Source organism: Rhinoraja longicauda, chromosome 30, assembly GCF_053455715.1.
Source record: "Rhinoraja longicauda isolate Sanriku21f chromosome 30, sRhiLon1.1, whole genome shotgun sequence".
NCBI lineage: Eukaryota > Metazoa > Chordata > Chondrichthyes > Rajiformes > Arhynchobatidae > Rhinoraja > Rhinoraja longicauda.
Window position 1 is genome coordinate 21,560,982 of NC_135982.1, and position 20,004 is coordinate 21,580,985.

The window sequence follows — 20,004 nt, forward strand, 5'->3', positions numbered from 1 at the left end:
CTCTCGAACGGAGCTGAAGCAAATAGCATTAGCAATTTTAGGGGAAGATTGGAGACATATTGGAGGGAAAAGAATACATTGATCGAGTTAAGTGTAATCAACTGGAAGATGGTTCACTTGGGATAGGAACTGCAAAAACCTGTTGAGCGAAGCTGTACAGAATTTATGCCACAGGAGCAGATTACATGATACATAAACTCTATTTGTACCTTGCTAGGCAATGGAAACATTCAAATGTTTATTTTAAATTTGCTGCTCAGCAAACATTGGATGCATTCACAATGACACTTCAATTAGACTACCATTGCTCTCGATAACTCCATTATTTAGTGTTCCTTAAGATCAAATGTGAAACAGAGGAAATGTGACCCAGTTTTGTTATATGCCAGTGGTGACAGAGAGTGAAGATCAAGGACACAGCCTTCAGATGCAGCAGCAACTGGTCTGGGACCCGAAATGTCACCTATCCATGTCATCCAGAGAAGCTGCATAACCTACTGAGTTACTCCAGCACCTCGTGTATATTTTGTAAACTAATTTACCAAGTTGGAATGTTCAGCAGTTCATTATTTTTGTTGCTCCAGATCTCCACTCTATTACAGAACTTCTTCCCATGAATCTTAAAACTATTTAATTTCTATTTTTCTTCCAGTTCTGATGAACGGTCATCAAACTGAAACATTAGCTGTTTCTCTCTCCACAGATGGTGCCTAACCTCTTGAGTATTTCTAGTCCTCCTTTTATTGCAAAATGAAAATACAACAAGATATTCTTGCTTTCCCTTGCAAGGGATTTTTCTATATTTCATGTTTTATTCAATGGATTTATTTTAACCCATCTTTTTACACTCAGTCCTCAGATATCCGCCATTCTTCATAGCAGAAACCTATTTCTTAGTCAATCCACAACAAATCAAGAATTGTCAGTTGACAATACTAACAACCACCCTTGGATTTCATGGAGTAAATCATGCTTCCCCACCTGTACCCAAAATAAATGAAATAATTAGTTGTGCATTGCACGACTCATCAGTGTGACTTGGTGTCGTCACCATTGATTATCACTAGCTTTGAAGCTTTCACTTACTTCAGTCCTAGTTTCTTCTCAATCAGGTTCTTGAACTTGTGAGCACCGCCTCCCGTAGCTTTAATTATTTTAGTCTCGGTGTTGACCAGATGGGCTTTGATGAAGTCCAAACACGTTTCTATATAAGCATTTTCAAATTTAACAAAATGAAGTCTGGCAGTGATCTCTTCCTGAACTGAGACCTCATACAACGGCTCGTCATCATGACCCTTGGGAAAACACAAACACACGGTCATGATCCGAAACATGGAATGTAAACATCGATAATGTTTTAGGAGAGGTATGTCACTGTGAAATTTGACAGCATAGAAATTCAATGTAGTGGCCCCCAATGGAACCTCAGGCATTTTGTAATCAGTCTTCTGAAAGAAATTGATAAGTATGGTTTAATGTCCTGACTTCAAATAATTGAATAATGAGAACAATATTAAGAACAAACCTCTACAAATATTAAGCAACAGAAAATTCAAATAGGAAGAAACAAAAGCATAAGTTGCCCAGACTTGATGGACTAAACTGGATGACATTCTTACTTTAGACATTGAGACATGAAGGTTTGGCCCAATGAAAAATTAATTTCAATCAAAGTTTTCAGAATTATTTATACATTATGGTTTATGCTCATCAGCCAATTTCAGATTGTGCAGGTGCAATTAGTTTTAGGAAGTATTCATCATTATATTAACAGAACGTTCCATCACCAGAGAACCTTTTAAAAATTACTGTGCTTATGTTTTCCATCAACTCATGAGTATCTTATTGCCCAGGACTTCTTCCCCTTCAAGATACAAGTACACTTTCTACAGGGGTCCCAGTGTACAGACCATTCTCAAACTCTATTGTTGCAGCCATCAGACACTTCGTCCATCTGGACACTGAAACATCTTCAGTGTTTTGCATGATCATCAATCCCGTGGCAAGTTATTGTTGCAAAATTAGATTAAATACAAACCAGAACCAGGGGTCACAGTTTAAGAATAAGGAGTAGGCCATTTAGGACAGAGATGAGGAAAAACTTTTTCACACAGAGAGTTGTGAATCTGTGGAATTCTCTGCCACAGAAGGCAGTGGAGGCCAATTCACTGGATGTTTTCAAGAGGGAGTTAGATTTAGCTCTTAGCCCTAAGGGAATCAAGTGATATGGGGAAAAAAGCCGGAACGGGGTACTGATTTTGGATGATCAGCCGTGATCTCGTAAGGGCCGAATGGCCTACTCCTACATCTATTTTCTATGTTAATCACCCAATTATTGCCTAGATTTAAAAAAAATCCTTCTCCATCAGAGATCATTAAATACGACTCCATCAGTGTTCATCACTTGCTCTATATTTTCAGATTCCGACGTTCTCCCGGTAAATCTCTTTTTCCATTTTAAGCTCTTACAAAAGTTCAAATCCTCACTCAACTCTCACGTCCCATTATTACAGGCCTACAATAGACAATAGACAATAGGTGCAGGAGTAGGCCATTCAGCCCTTCGAGCCAGCACCGCCATTTAATGCGATCATGGCTGATCACTCTCAATCAGTACCCCGTTCCTGCCTTCTCCCCATACCCCCTTACTCCGCTATCCTTAAGAGCTCTATCCAGCTCTCTCTTGAAAGCATCCAACGAACTGGCCTCCACTGCCTTCTGAGGCAGAGAATTCCACACCTTCACCACCCTCTGACTGAAAAAGTTCTTCCTCATCTCCGTTCTAAATGGCTTACCCCTTATTCTTAAACTGTGGCCCCTTGTTCTGGACTCCCCCAACATTGGGAACATGTTATCTGCCTCTAATGTGTCCAATCCCCTAATTATCTTATATGTTTCAATAAGATCCCCCCTCATCCTTCTAAATTCCAGTGTATACAAGCCCAATCGCTCCAGCCTTTCAACATACGACAGTCCCGCCATTCCGGGAATTAACCTAGTGAACCTACGCTGCACGCCCTCCATAGCAAGAATATCCTTCCTCAAATTTGGAGACCAAAACTGCACACAGTACTCCAGGTGCGGTCTCACCAGGGCCCGGTACAACTGTAGAAGGACCTCTTTGCTCCTATACTCAACTCCTCTTGTTACGAAGGCCAACATTCCATTGGCTTTCTTCACTGCCTGCTGTACCTGCATGCTTCCTTTCATTGACTGATGCACTAGGACACCCAGATCTCGTTGAACTCCCCCTCCTCCTAACTTGACACCATTCAGATAATAATCTGCCTTTCTATTCTTACTTCCAAAGTGAATAACCTCACACTTATCTACATTAAACTGCATCTGCCATGTATCCGCCCACTCACACAACCTGTCCAAGTCACCCTGCAGCCTTATTGCATCTTCCTCACAATTCACACTACCCCCCAACTTAGTATCATCTGCAAATTTGCTAATGGTACTTTTAATCCCTTCGTCTAAGTCATTAATGTATATCGTAAATAGCTGGGGTCCCAGCACCGAACCTTGCGGTACCCCACTGGTCACTGCCTGCCATTCCGAAAGGGACCCATTTATCCCCACTCTTTGCTTTCTGTCTGTCAACCAATTTTCTATCCATGTCAGTACCCTACCCCCAATACCATGTGCCCTAATTTTGCCCACTAATCTCCTATGTGGGACCTTGTCGAAGGCTTTCTGAAAGTCGAGGTACACCACATCCACTGACTCTCCCTTGTCAATTTTCCTAGTTACATCCTCAAAAAATTCCAGTAGATTTGTCAAGCATGATTTCCCCTTCGTAAATCCATGCTGACTCGGAATGATCCCGTTACTGCTATCCAAATGCTCAGCAATTTCGTCTTTTATAATTGACTCCAGCATCTTCCCCACCACTGATGTCAGACTAACTGGTCTATAATTACCCGTTTTCTCTCTCCCTCCTTTCTTAAAAAGTGGGATAACATTTGCTATCCTCCAATCCACAGGAACTGATCCTGAATCTATAGAACATTGAAAAATGATCTCCAATGCTTCCACTATTTCTAGAGCCACCTCCTTAAGTACTCTGGGATGCAGACCATCAGGCCCTGGGGATTTATCAGCCTTCAGTCCCATCAGTCTACCCAAAACCATTTCCTGCCTAATGTGGATTTCCTTCAGTTCCTCCATCACCCTAGGTTCTCCGGCCCCTAGAACATTTGGGAGATTGTGTGTATCTTCCTCAGTGAAGACAGATCCAAAGTAACGGTTTAACTCGTCTGCCATTTCTTTGTTCCCCATAATAAATTCCCCTGCTTCTGTCTTCAAGGGACCCACATTTGCCTTGACTATTTTTTTCCTCTTCACGTACCTAAAAAAAACTTTTGCTATCCTCCTTTATATTATTGGCTAGTTTACCCTCGTACCTCATCTTTTCTCCCCGTATTGCCTTTTTAGTTAACTTTTGTTGCTCTTTAAAAGAGTCCCAATCCTCTGTCTTCCCACTCTTCTTTGCTAGGTTATACTTCCTCTCCTTAATTTTTATGCTGTCCCTGACTTCCCTTGTCAGCCACAGGTGTCTCTTACTCCCCTTAGAGTCTTTCCACCTCTTTGGAATAAATTGATCCTGCAACCTCGGCATTATTCCCAGGAATACCTGCCATTGCTGTTCTACCGTCTTCCCTGCTAGGGCCTCCTTCCAATCAATTTTGGCCAGCTCCCGCCTCATGCCTCAAATAATTCTTTAAACATCTACATATCTATTTTAAAATACTCTTCCCCTTCTTCTAATCTCCCCATGAGCACACTTTCCCATTACCACAACTTCCTCCAGCCACACAACTATTCAAGAACTCCCCATTCCTTCAACTGTTGCCCAGCCCCCATCTCCGTGATCCACAAAATGGTTATAATGTTTTCTTCTATCTTCCTTTAAAACGCCCCAAACGTTCCCTGAAAGAGCAAACATTTGTACATCACTCATCATAGCATCCGCTATTTTTGGCTGCTGATCATTTTTGGTCAATCGCATTCCACTGAAACAACATTCTTTATTGAAACTAATATACATTTGCAAATTATTTCAGGAATCCGTATTAAAACTACCACACCTTCCACCTAGCCCACTGATCACCCAACCACAATATCAGTAGATTCGTATCACCAAATTCAGCCATTAAATTAATCTAGGAGATAAGTATACTTGAGGGATGATATACCTACTTCCCTTCTTTCCAAATGTACCACAAGAATCGACATATTTTGTCAAATTGAGAGCCTGACCATTCAGTAAGACACCAGACACACTGTGGAGTTAACAACAAAATGCCCATGGTGAAATACCAGAATTACAGGTAAAAGTATATTTTTGATAAAGATGGGGCAGGACAAGGGAGTAAATAGGAGATGACTTGGCTGGAAAGATAAGACGTTCAGGCCCTCAATTACAGCAATAATAATTTTAGGCTGATAATGGCCCCAGGGAATTTGTAGACTCTTCACATACTTACTCTGCCATAATGATCGAATGATCGCACTTTGGCGACTTTGTGCTGCACCGTTGAGTAGTAGGCCAGCTTTGTCAATGAGCCACCTGTTAACAAAAAACATGCTGCTAATTCTGTAGCTCAGACATGGCAACAAAAGTCAAATACCTCTATAATGCACAGTTGTCACACCAACCTGACATACTGTCCATAAGATAGATAGTGAGGGTACAATTATATCAGGCTGGAGAATGCAACTACATGCAATCAAAGTCGATGATCTACCTCAGCGGAGATCCCCAACATCACAGAAACCAGTTTTAAACTAATTTGATTTATTCCATTGGGCATTAAGAAATGACTGATAACCAGATACAGCGAAGAACATGGTAGGAGACAACATCTCTGTTCCAGGACTAAAGATATAGATATGCACTTTGGACCTAATCTCTAGTCAAGCTGTACTGTTAAGTTAAGTTAAGTATTGTATATCACATCCATAAAAAACAGGAGGAATCAAATTTGGCTAACTGCCTAAACACCCTCAAATATCAGCAACGTAAATAAAGATATAAAATTCCAAAAGCAAAAGAGCTGCTGCACCTGATACCGAGGCAGTGTGCAACAGAGTATCGTACCAAGAAACCTTGTAGGACGTAAGTCAATGGGCTTCAAAAAATAAGTAAACATCACCTATTCCTTTTCTCTGGAAATGCTGCCTGACCTGCCCGAGTTACTCCAACTTTTTGTGTCTATCTTCGGTATAAACCAGCATCTGTAGTTCTTTCCTACGCAATCCAATGGCTGGAGTCATTTGCACAAAAAATGTGAAGGAAGGAACTGCAGATGCTGGTTTATACCGATGATAAAAACAAAAAGCTGGAGTGACTCAGTGGGTCAGGCAGCATTTCTGGAGAAAATGAATAGGTGACATTTCAGGTCATGACCCTTTTTCAGGCTGTCAGGAGAGAGGGAAATGAGAGATATGAAAAGGTACATAGAACAAATGAATGAAAGGTTTGCAAAATGTCAAATTATAGCCAGCAACTATGATCAAGGAAAGGTGGAACCCACAATAGTCCATTGTTAGCTGCGGAGAAGGTGATAACGAGTGCCACAAACAGTGAAACTCTGCAGGACTGTGAAACTCGTACATTGACTAGGGTGGGGGAGGGACGGCGAGAGGGGAAGCAAGGGTTATTTGAAGTTAGAGAAATCAATATTCACACTGCTGGTTTGCAGGAAGATAGTTACGGCAACTGAAGGGCAATGGGGATTGGTATAATAGCAACTTTAAGATGCTTTTACATAGACGCATGGATATGTAGGTAATGGAGGGTAGACACAAACTGTTGGAGTAACTCAGGAGACAGGCAGCATCTCTGGAGAAAATGAATGGGTGACGTTTCGGGTGGAGACCCTTCGGACTGATAATATAGGTAATGGAGGGATGCGCATCACGTGCAATCAGAATGGATTAGTTTAGTTTGGCATCATATTCTTACTGACATCGAATTCCTGTGCTGCAATGCTGTGTAATAAAAAGTCCAACACATACGTGTTCCGGACTGGCTGCTTGCATTTAATCCACAAGTTGCACTTGTTTATGTATTGCTGAGGGGTGAGCGCGGTGTTATGGGAGTTGTAGTTTTCCCCAGCTCCCTGGACATCGGCATCAAACCAGCGGCGGGTCCGGAATGAACGACAAGTACCAGAGGGCAGCGCGGCGGACCGCGCGTGCGCTTGGCGGCCCAGCCCTTCCATCTCCCCGTCGCCCCCATCCCCAGGCCGCCGCCGCCGCTACACCTCTGCACACAACCGCTCCAGCCGCCCCCCCCACCCCTGACCTATGTCGATGGCGAAGCTCTTGGCGTTCTCCAGGTTGCGGAATATCTCGTCGGGCGGCAGGGTGATGCTTTTGTCCAGGCTGTCCCGCGCCGAGCGCGCCGTCCGGACGCCCGCGGACGCTTTCGTGCAGTCCGCCGCCATTGCCGTTTCCACAGCACCCGACGTCGTGCGTGACCCTTGCGTAGCACGTACGCAACGTTCCCCTGACGCTGGTGTCTTCTCCCCCTCCCCCTTTCATTCTCCAACCAGTTTCGAGTCAAGAGCATGGGGAGGACTGCAGAGATAATAAACGAGAAAAAAGTTCAATGTGTGCATATCTATATATATATGCTCTGTGTCCATCTTCCGATTCCCTGCCAGATTGCAAACAAGGCCAGACGTTGTAAAGTCTGAAGAAGGGTCTCTACCAGAAACATCATCACCCATTCCTTCTCTCCAGAGATGCTGCCTGTCCCGCTGAGTTACTCCAGCATTTTGTGCCTCTCTACCTGATCCACTTCCTTGGAGATCCTCTTGCTTTAACTATAAGCATGGTTGAAATGTGTTGCAAAGAGAAATAGACATCTAATTCAAATAAAAAGGGGGTTGCAAGGTGGCGCAACGGTAGAGTTGCTGCCTGACAGCGTTTGCAGCGCCAGAGACCCGGGGTCGATCCTGACGACGGGTGCTGTCTGTACGGAGATTATTACCTGACGGTGAGGAAATCTTCGGTTTCCTCCCACACTCCAAAAACGCGCGGGTTTGTAGGTTAATTGGCTCCGGTTTGTATACCTGGCATAAGTGTAAATTGTCCCTAGTGTGTGTGTGCTTGTGTTAATGTGTGGAGATCGCTGGTCGGTGCGGACTCGGTGGGCCGAAGGGCCTGTTTCCGCGCGGAACCTCTAAACTAAGGTATGTACTCTAGGAGACGTGTATTTTTGCAGGTTGTTCCATTTTTGCTGCTTCACAAACAGGCAAAGAATTTGGAACATAAACCTATTCTTGTGAAAGCATTTCACGAGAAAGACCTATCGTTAGAAATGTTGCGATATTCAATCATGCTCCTTCCCCACCCCACATTAATCAGTTGAACATAGAACCGAAAACATGAAACTGAGTTCCCGTGTGCACTGGTTTGAAGCATATTCAAGGAAATCATCCAGAACATGAAAGTGGGGTGAAACCACCTAGAACAGGAAAGAAACATAGAAAATAGGTGCAGGAGTAGGCCATTCGTCCCTTCGAGCCAGCACCGCAATTCTATATGATCATGGCTGATCATTCAAAATCAGTACCCCGTTCCGGCTTTTTCCTCATATCCCTTGATTCCCTCTGCCCGAAGAGCTAAATCTAACTCTCTTTTGAAAACATCCAGTGAATTGGCCTTCACTTCCTTCTGTGGCAGAGAATTCCACAGATTCACAACTCTCTGGGTGAAAAACATTTTCTTCATCTCCGTCCTAAATGGCCTACCCCTTATTCTTAAACGGTGATTGTTCTGGACTCCCCCAACATCGGGAACATTTTTCCTGCATCTACCCTGTTTTCCTGCATCTACCCTGATGCTGTGGAAAGTGAAGTTCTTGTGTGCACTGATTTGAAGCATGTTCAAGGAAACCAACCAGATTCACAATTCAAGGATAAAATTGCAAACCACACAGTGACGATTATACCCCAAGTGTGAACACAGGCAGGAAAAAGGTAGAACTGAAAATGGGAGAACAAGCTTGAAAGGGTTCAGAAAAGATTTACGAGGATGTTGCCAGGACGAGAGGGTGTGAGCTGTAGGGAGAGGTTGAGTAGGCTGAGTCTCCATTCCTTGGAGCGCTGGAGGATGAGGGGTCACAAGGTATCACAAAATGCTGGAGTAACTCAGCAGGTCAGGCAGCATCTCTGGAGAGAAGGAACGTGTGACATTTCGGGTCGAGACCCTTCTTCAGACATATGATTCAGGATGAGGGGTGATCTTTTCGTGGTGCTCAAAATTATGAGAGGAAAAGATTGGGTAAATGCACAAAGTTTCTTGACCAGAGTAGGGGAATCAAGGACAAGAGGACATAGGTTCAAGGTGAAGATTTAATAGGAATCCGAGGGGTAACCTTTTCACACAAAGGGTGTGAGTGCATGGAACAGGCTGCCAGAGGAGGTAGTTGAGGCAGGGACTATCCCATCGTTTAAGAAACAGTTAGACAGGTGCATTGATAGGACAGGTTTGGATGGATATGGACCAAGGCAGGCAAGTGGGACTAGTGTAGCTGAGACATTGTTAACCGGTGTGGGCAAGTTGGGCCGAAAGGCCTGTTTCCACACTGTATCACTCTATGACTCTATTAGAGAGTTTGGAAGGTAATGCAAAAACTGCAGTCAGTGTGAAAAGATACAGAGTGTACAGAATTACTAAACTGCATTCGGAAGAATCGTTTTTTAGCTGGTGTGTAAACCCAACGAAAGAAGGTGGGGAATTTTGGATTCAGTGCCATGGAATGAAACTGGGCATGTGGAAGGAGATCAATGGGAGGACTTGTGTGGTAGTGATCACAATTCCACTTGTTTTTAGAACACTATGGAAAAGGACAAGGGTAACATAGGAATAAAGGCTCACAACTGGATGGGGCCGATTTTACCACGAAGGGAAATAATTTAGCAAAAGCGAACTGGAAATATCATCTTGAAGGTCAGTCACAGAACACTGGAAAGTATTTAAGATGGAGATTCAAGTGGTTCATAGTAAGCTTGATCCTAAAAGAGAAAGGGTGGGATGGTCAAATGTAAACCCCCTGGGTGACAAGGTAAAAGCTGAAGCTTGTGTGAGGTTTTGACAGATTAATACTACAGAAAGTTCATAAGAGTACAGAAAGAGGAGTTAAATTAAATGGGGATATGAGGATAACAAAGCAAACGTGTGAACAATACTGACAAGTACTATCTCCAAACCTGGCTTCTTGCATGTTCTTCGCTTTCTTTTCCACGTCATTAGTTTCTTCTGTTTTCTGGGCCATAAACTCAAACATTTCCTCCCTAACAATCTCCAGGTCTTTATATTCATATCTGGGGTTTTTTCAGACCTGCCTCTCAATCTTTCAGCTGAGCCATTAATCTTATGTGTAGTCAGTCTGCTGCCTCCAGTGCACATACAGGGTCATGAAACATTCTGAGGAACTGCAGGGCTGTTCTCTCAATGCCTTGGCCAACACCTACTCTCAGTTCTTCGGTGTAAACCAGCATCTAAACCAACTCTCAGTTATTGCCAACAACAAATGCTGCGCTCGTTTATTTCCTGGAACATTGCTGCAACCGTTACATATCAATGTGGTTGACAAAGCACTTTGGAACATGTTGCTTTCATCAAACGAGTGATGTAAAATCTAATTATCCCGCTTCATATCTTATTATAGTTCAGCCCCTCTGTCAGTCTGATTATGGATTTGTGAAGATAGGCACAAAAAGCTGGAGTAACGCAGCGGGACAAGCAGCATCTCTGGAGAGAAGGAATGGGTGACGTTTCGGGTCGAGACCCTTCTTCAGACTGCTGATTTGTGATGCAATTTGGAGCATTTTCCTAAATGAAAGATGCTGCATAAACTAAGATAATCGTTCTTGATGTAAGCCCCACACCTGACTCATTTGAATGTTACTCTTGCACAAAGCCAACCTTTGCAAGAGCTCTGCGTTGGAAGGAACTGCAGATGCTGGTTTAAACCGAAGAAAGACACACAAAAATGGAGTGACTCAGCGGGTCAGAGAGCATCTCTGGCGAAAATGAATAGGTGACTTTTCGGATCGAGACAGTCTCTTCGGAACGAGACTGATGAAGGATCTCGACCCAAAACCTAACCTATTCCTTTGCAAAAGTTCTATTAGTTTTGCGAAGTACTTTGAAATACTTTGTCACTTTGCACTGATCTTAAAGTAATTCCGGGAAGATCTAGCTATGGAATCAGATAGACAATGCGACAAGGTGTGAGATAGTGAAGGGGCTGTGGGCGAGGAGGAGGTGAGGGGGAGACAGCAGATTGATTTGGTGCTAGAACACTGGTTGAATGGTCTGATCCTTCACTCCACTGAGGTCCTGATTCGAGTGTGAGGAAACCACAGCGAAGGCATGACATTTTATTTGGGATTCATGCCCCATGAGGTATAACCAATCCAACGACAAGCCGTTTGACAGAGGTGGGAATCTCCTGAGGCCATTACAAATTCAGACAGGAAATTGCTTCACACAAACTCGGGGGGAATAATGTCGATTTCCAGCCTGTAATTAAATAGGAATTAATGGCTCACGAAGTATCATGCTGCAATTGATGCATTGTAAAAGGCGGTAGTCATTGAAAGAGACCTGTCTCTGAACAACACTGCAATTTATTTGGGATTAACAAGATTAGAATCCGGCCTCTTCATCTGTCCACAAATTGTGTTAATTATAGTATTTTTAAAACCTTCCTTTAATTGTAAATCATTGGAACGGTGAAGGGGAAGAGCGTTTCAGCTACATTGTAAAGATTCTTCAAGAACTGCGTTTAATTTTCCCCAGCTGCTATTTGGTGAAGATTAAAACCACGCCAATGACAGAGTGCCGGGCGAGGACCGAGAGACTGCTTTTGTCACCTCCAGCAGTGGGTGTGGACTATGCCGGGCCGGCTACAACCTCGCTACTGCCTCTTTGCAGCCCCTTTCACTCTGTGCCCGCACCCAGTGTGATGTTAATGAGGCTCGTTGGGGCTTCCTCGCCCATTCACAACCCGACCCACCCTTTACGCCTCTCATCAACCTCCGAGTGACTTAAACAAGCTCCGGGAGAGTCCATCGAGCTTGTGTTTGGTCTCCACTTTTGTGTCAAAGGCCTAACGCATGCAAAAATAGGTTAATTACCGGAATGGCGGGACTATCACATGTTGAAAGACTGGAGCGACTAGGCTTGTATACACTGGAATTTAGAAGGATGAGAGGAGATCTTATCGAAACGTATAAGATTATTAAGGGGTTGGACACGTTAGAGGCAGGAAACATGTTCCCAATGTTGGGGGAGTCCAGAACAAGGGGCCACAGTTTAAGAATAAGAGGTAGGCCATTTAGAACTGAGATGAGGAAAAACTTTTTCAGTCAGAGAGTTGTGAATCTGTGGAATTCTCTGCCTCAGAAGGCAGTGGAGGCCAATTCTCCGAATGCATTCAAGAGAGAGCTGGATAGAGCTCTTAAGGATAGCGGAGTCAGGGGGTATGGGGAGAGGGCAGGAACGGGGTACTGGTTGAGAATGATGAGCCATGATCACATTGAATGGCGGTGCTGGCTCGAAGGGCCGCATGGCCTCCTCCTGCACCTATTGTCTATTGTCAAACAGCCCCCAAACCCGCTCCCGTTCCCCACTCGCCACTTTCCTCGCGGTACCCAGTGGATCGGTGGCGAGATGCCGCCGCGTTGATTGCGCGGTCCGGGTGGGGACTTGTCCCTCCCCGTGGCCGCAGGGTTGGGGGCTGTGGGAGCTCAATGGCACGGAGACGTTGCTGCGTTTTTCCTCGCTGCGAGGCGCCGTCCGCGCTGGAGGCCGTTGTCAGGGAACTGGATCACATTTAATATGGGCAACGGGGCCCCGCCGATTCGCTCCGGATCAGCAAATTGCTCCTTTCAGATGAAATTAGAGTTTTACGCGCTGTAGAAAACATTCCCTGTGGTTATACTACAGGTATATATGTGTCTGTGTCCGTGTGAGTGAGTGAGTGTGGGTGAGTGTGGGTGAGTGCGAGTGAGGGAGTGTGGGTGAGTGTGTGAGTGTGGGTGAGTGTGAGTGAGCGTGAGTGAAAGTGTAAATGAGTGAGTGTGAGTGAGTGTGTATGTCTGATAAATCAGTGTCACTTCATCCGAAATAAAAGTTCTCGGATTTGTCCCCCCTTGGCCATCTAATTTGTACAAAAATAGACACCGTGCTGGAGTAACTCAGCGGGTCAGGCAGCATCTCTGGGGAAGAAGGGTGGGTGACGTGTTTCGGGTCGGAATCATTGTTCAGACTCTTAGTACAAAGTCACAATTTTCAGAATGAGAAGTCTCCAAACTAACTGATTGGGAAATGTACACAGACAGAGTTTCAGTAGCTCTGTGGAGCAACGTGCGCTCTTGATAGTAGACAGTCCCCACACAGCAAGGTCAGGGAACCCAAGGCAGGTTGGCAAAAACAGAGGCTTATGGAGTCCGAAGTTCGCTTAGAATAGGAATAGGAATACTTTATTGTCACATGTGACTAGGCACAGTGAAATTCTTTGCTTGTATTCACAATGTATACAAGTAGCAGCCACCTACGGCGCTGACAAAGTTAGCGGTAGTCTGACAAACTGTTGCATCTCTTCAAAGAAGAGTCATCGCTTGTTCACGGTGTAATGGATGGAACTGCTGTTGGTGTAAAGTGGGAAGGCCGGAGAGAGCTGGAGACCGCTGTGAGATTTCTGAGCAGAAAATTGTGATTGTGTCGGGACATGGAGATGATTAGCGCGGCGCTGGCTTTGAGAGTGGAGCATGAAATGGATTTGAATTTACCACAGAGCGAGAAATGAGCGTTGAATAGGATCCCTACCATGACACTCACTGGCCGCCAGCCCCGACCGCCCCGACACCCGCACACACTCAGCACCACCAATTTCTCGCTTCATTTTTGTTGTTGTGTTGTTTATGATAGGAACGAATCGACAAGTAGGACGTGGTCGCATTTGGCATTCGCATGGAATGAGTGTGGACATGAGAGGATATCTCACTATTCCGGCTATTCATGCCGACCGTGGCGGATCTCAAGCAAAGCCCCATTTACCACCCTCCGTTGTATACCCTTTAAAGCCTTACAACATAATATTAAATTCATCATTTCCTTTCTCCTGTTGAGCGGACGCTCCCCCCAACTATATAGCATAGAGCACAGACTCAACATGGAGGAGATAATTCAATTTCCTCTGCGCTGTGTAGGTGGTGTTGATGTGTCTTATTGCGAGTGACCGACTTTTACGTTTAGTTTAATTTATTATTGTCACGTGTACCGAGGTACAGAGAAAATCTGTTGTTTGCGTGCTATTCGGTCAAAGAAAACACGATACATGAATAAAATGTATAAGCCCTCCAACAGTGCGCAGGTGGAGGTGAAGGATAAAGGGGACCACATTTAGTGCAAAGATAAAACACTGAATTGCAATACAATCCAACCAAAAAAAGGTTTAAAGGTCGCCAATGAGGTAGATGGGAGATAGACACAAAAGCTGGATTCATTCAGCGGGACAGGCAGCATCTCTGGAGGGAAGGAATAGGTGACGTTTCGGGTCGAGACCCTTCTTCATGTAGATGGGAGGCCAGGAGCGCACTCCAACTGATGAAGTTCTACGGTTACGGTTATGTCTTTGTTTTGGACTTCCTCCAAACCAGAATGACCATTTCCCCACCTACTCTCCCAGATCCAGAAAGATTACAAAAACATCAGTCAGCATCCTGTTCCTTATTTACTAAATGGGTAGACCACGTAACCATGGGTGGGAGAAAAAAAGCATCCCACCCGGCAGTTTAACCACTCGAGTATCTTTGATGCAATATTGGGAACAATTAACAGTGACACCAATGTGCAGTGTACCTGGAGACCGAGTGACAGCCAAGACTGCGATTCCCAAGGAGAACATGGCCGGAGCATGGGGCGCACCGGTTAAAGTAAAATCGCAGGCAGTGTCTCTAGTAACAGTTAAAGGCCACAGTGCCCAGAACAGCAGTGAAGGTCCTAACGTCCAACCTACAGACCAAGACCTGCGAAGCGGATGGATCTGGCTGAGAACAGACACCTCCACGTTCCAGAGCAGCTTCTTCTCAGCTACAACCAGCTCTAGAACGCTGCACAACACTAACCTCGGCAACCACGACCTTCCACGGACTGTGTCTTTGATTGCACTTTGGACTTGGGTGTTATGATCGCCGAGTATTACTGATATTCGCTTGTTGTATTATTGATCATTATGTATTTATAATGTGTACTTATGATGTTAACGGCCCTGTAAAGCTGCAGCAAGTAACAATGTCATAGTTCCGCTGTCGGTACATGTGACAATTAAACATTCTTGACTCTTGACGGCACATTATGAGCCGAGTGGCCACTTTGCTCAGCAGGAACTTCGATCACCCTATCAATCTATAAGCCTCTGACGAGTTCGCCAACGTACCCCTGTGTGCTAAATGTAAAACTGGCAAGCTCCACCAAGTATCATCGTACATGGCGAATCTTTGAATCTAACACATTTTCAACTCTCCAACGATTTATTTTCTATTTTGATCCAAACTTTGCTCGGTGTCTTTAATCTCCTGGGCCAGATGTTCGCCACATCAGCCCACAACAACTGCAGGCAGCTCATGTTTAAGAATGAAGGCCGCTCGCTTTATTTTTACTGCGCCTCAAAGACAATTAAGCCGGCTACAACCTCGCTACTGCCTCTTCACAGCCCCTTTCACTCTGTGCCCGCACCCAGTGTGATGTTAATGAGGCTCGTTGGGGCTTCCTCGCCCATTCACAACCCGACCCACCCTTTATGCCTCTAATCAAACTCGAGTGACTTAAACAAGCTCCGGGAGAGTCCATCGAGCTTGTGTTTGGTCTCCACTTTGTGTCAAAGGCCTGACGCGTGCCAAACCCGCTCCCAAACCCGCTCCCGTTCCCCACTCGCCACTTTCCTCGCGGTACCCAGTGGATCGGTGGCGAGATGCTGCCGCGTTGATTGCGCGGTCCGGGTGGGGACTTGTCCCTCCCCGTGGCCGCGGGGTTGGGGGCTGTGGGAGCTCAATGGCACGGAGGCGTTGCTGCGATTTTCCTCGCTGCGAGGCGCCGTCCGCGCTGGAGGCCGTTGTCAGGGAACTGGGTCACATTTAATATGGGCAACGGGGCCCCGCCGATTCGCTCCGGATCAGCAAATTGCTCCTTTTGATAATGAAAATAAAAGAAGCAAAAGTCCGTGGAAAGAGAAAGTGTCGAAAAGCCACAAAGGAGACAGAAGTGTTGAGCGAAGTTATACATATTCACTACAGACTGACCGAAATTAAATGGTAGGATAGGTTCAGCAGAGTCAGTTGGGAGAGGTCAATGCGGTGCACAATATTTTGACATGCACATCATTCAATATAATGTGCAGAATCTTCCTCAATGTACAATTCCACTGTCGCTTCTAACGAGATAATATTCATTTTCTGTATAGGAAGGAACTGCATATGCTGATTTACCCCGAAGATAGACAGGAAATGCTGGAGCTACTCAGAGGGTCAGGTAGCATCTCCGGAGGAAAGGGTTCGATGACATTTAGGCCTGAGACCCTTCTTCAGGTTGAGAGTCAGTGGAGAGAGAACTTGGGGGCGTGAAATGGTACAGAACAAATCAGAGCCGGCAGCAACGCCCCGGGAAAAGTGGAGCCCACAACGGCCCATTGTTGGTTGTGGAAGAGGTGATAACGAAGGGATGCAAACAGTGCAGCTGGCAGGACGACAAGGGTGGAGGAGAGCCGGAGAGAGAGGGAATGCAAGGGTTACTTGACATTAGAGACATCAATATTCATACCGCTGGGTTTCTAATATCCTAATATCTAATATTCTAATATTCATGTTCTATTCTCTGCTGCTGTTGCATTGTCTTCTTTTAATGGGAGTTATCAGAAAGTAGGACCGTTGTTGGCCGCCTTAACATATTCCACCACCCACTGAGATTACTGTACCTTCATCCCGCTTTCCAAAATACAGAGAAGCTTCGAGAGAGTAATCACTCCCTCTGGAAAACGATCCGCCAAAATCAGAAATATATACACACACACACACACACACACACACACACACACACATACACACACACACACACACACACACACACACACACACACACACACACACACATACACACACACACACACACACACACACACACACACACACACACACACACACACACACACACACACACACACATATATACGGGTTTTCTGTCTAAAGTTATCTTTGGTATTTCATACCGAGTCTGATACAGCGAAATGTCATGCGATCAGACCACTCGGTGTATGAGGAATGTTATTTTCTGGTATATATATGAATATATATACACATATATATATATATATATATATATATACACACACACTTATATATATATACATATATACACACACACACATATATATATATATACCACTTTGGTTTATATACACACACACACACACACACACACACACACACACACACACACACACACACACACACACACACACACACACACACACGTATATATATATATATATACCAGAAAATTAACATTCCTCATACACCTAGTGATCTGATCTCATGACATTTCGCTGCATCAGACTCAGTATGAAATACCAAAGATAACTTTAGACAGAAAACCCGAGAGGATTCCCTTGTGCTCAATTAGCACGATTGGATGGAGCTCACAGTGGGGCGAGTGAGTGCATCTATTCATCTGCTACTCAATGTACTGAGTGCGGAGTGATGATAAATGGAGACATTGGTTCAACAGTAAACCCGGGGCCTGGCTGGGAGCGCTGCCATTTAGTGGTGTGGGAAAGGTAGAAATCGCTAATAACCGTAACGCGGAGAGTCTAAACGGCAGCGTCTTCTCCCAGAGACAGCTGGCGTCTCTCCATTCACTGCGTCCCGACCACCACAGCCTCCTCCATCCCCAACCCCTCCCTTTCCTTCAGAAGAAAGTCTCAGAGTCTGTGAAAAATCTAAGCGATGAACCCGGCCTTTACGCTTGAAACTCTACCCACGGTCCCACGGAGGGCTGATGAATGAAAAACTATCCCTCACCCGCCAGACCTACTTCTCGAAGTTATTTCTATAATTATAAAATTATCATAGGAAAACTTGACAGAATATTGGAAAGTTAACACATTAGTAACAGCGCTTTCTTTCCCCTATGGTTTAGGAGATATAGATTTATCATTGTCATGTGCGCCGAGATAATGAAAGGCTTTGTTTTGCACGCTGTCCAAACAGATCAAATATATACCATCCATAAATGCAATCAGTTCATACACCAATACAATAGATAAAGGGGAAGACACACAGTGCAGAATTGGGTTCTCAGAATTGTAGCGTATTGCTGTGTATCGATTCCTCAGACAAAGTCCAATGTCCTCAGTAGGGTAGTGGTCAGTTGGAATTGGACAGAATTGGACAGTACCCTAGCTGATGGAAGGACCGTCCAGAAGCCTGATAACAGAGGGGGAGAATGTGTCGGGTTCTCGTTGTGCGCGCCTTCAGCCTTCTTTAACTTCTACCGGATGGCAGGAGGGAGCAGGAGGAATGGCCGGCGTGGAACGTCTTTGATTATGTTGAAACAAAAGACTGCCGATGCTGGTTTATACCAAAGATAGACAAAACGTGCTGGAGTAACTGAGCGGGGCTTGGTTGCTTTTCTCATGCAGCGTGGTGTAGATGGGAGTGTAGTGCGAGGCAGTCCTTTAGTAAGAACATAGGAGGAAGGGAGTGTCGCGATAAGCATATTGCAATTTTGCAACGGGATACAAATAGATTGAATAAATGGGCAAATAGAGCTTAACGTGGGGAAGTGTGGGGGGTCATACACCTAGGTTACAGATATGGAAATATACACTATTATCTAAATGGAGTGAGACTACAAGACTACAATGAAGTACCGATGGGTCGAGTTGTTCTAGTGAATTGATCACAAAAAGCTAGAAGGCCAGGCCAACCAGTAGTTCAGAAGGCAAAGAGCATTTTGCCTTCATTGCAAAGGGACAGGAGGTTAAAAATAAGGACCTTTTACTGCAATTGTACTGTGCGCTGATGAGGCCTCAGTTGGAATTGTGTGCAGCTTTGATCTGCTTATCTAAAAAAGACAATAGTGACATCGGATCCAAAGGAGTCCAAAGGAGATTCACCGGGCAAGCTCCTGTGACAAGAAGGTTGTCCTACCAATGCGGACTAACTAGGTTGGGCCTGGATTGCTTAGCGTTCAGAAGATTGAGAAGCGATCTCATTCTAACATGTATGATCCCAAGGGGGGTTGGCACAGTAGACGTCGTGATGTTTTCACTCACGAGAGAGTCTTGACCAAGGCATGTAACTGTAAAATTGGGAACAGTCATCTGAAACTGAGGAAACTCTTCCTCACAAAGGGTGGTGAATCTTTGGGATTCTCTGCCCCGGCGGCCGGTGGAGGCTGCATCGGTAGAAATGTTTAACGTGGAGGTAGTTACATGTTTGATAGACCGAGGGACAGAGTGAGGTGGAGAAATGGCGCAGAAGAGGTGCTGGTGTCGGCATAGGTCATCAGTGAATATATTAAATAGTGCGATAGGCTTGACGGGCACAAAGTCATAATCCCGCCGTGTTGTTGTCCGGGGAAAGGACGGCGGTCTTTGTTCACTTATCTTGCCATTAGTATAAGAAGATAACTGCAGATGCTGGTACAAATCGAAGGTATTTATTCACAAAATGCTGGAGTAACTCAGCAGGTCAGGCAGCATCTCGGGAGAGAAGGAATGGGTGACGTTTCGGGTCGAGACCCTTCTGCAGACTGATCACGTTTCGGGTCGAGACCCTTCTTCAGACTGAATGTTTCGGGCGAGACCCTTCTTCAGACTTGCCATTAGTTTTGGATGAATGCGTGGAGACCAAATAGACGGAGATTCTGCACTGTATCGATGTACAGTATAGACCTAACTGTCAGTATTAGAGTCTC

General features: G+C 45.0%; 1 protein-coding gene across 4 annotated transcripts in view; it reads right to left on the reverse strand.

The window, feature by feature from the left end:
* Positions 1–7,457, reverse strand: part of pank4 (pantothenate kinase 4 (inactive)) — a 45,233-nt gene extending 37,776 nt beyond the window's left edge. For all 4 annotated transcript variants that reach the window (XM_078424996.1, XM_078424995.1, XM_078424994.1 and 1 more), the window contains exons 1-3: positions 7,316–7,457; positions 5,493–5,575; positions 1,087–1,295 (exon numbers count right to left, since the gene is read on the reverse strand). In XM_078424996.1, the coding sequence (XP_078281122.1) occupies positions 1,087–1,295; positions 5,493–5,575; positions 7,316–7,457 (434 nt within the window). The remainder of the gene's footprint in view (positions 1–1,086; positions 1,296–5,492; positions 5,576–7,315) is intronic.
* Positions 7,458–20,004: the final 12,547 nt, after the last annotated feature.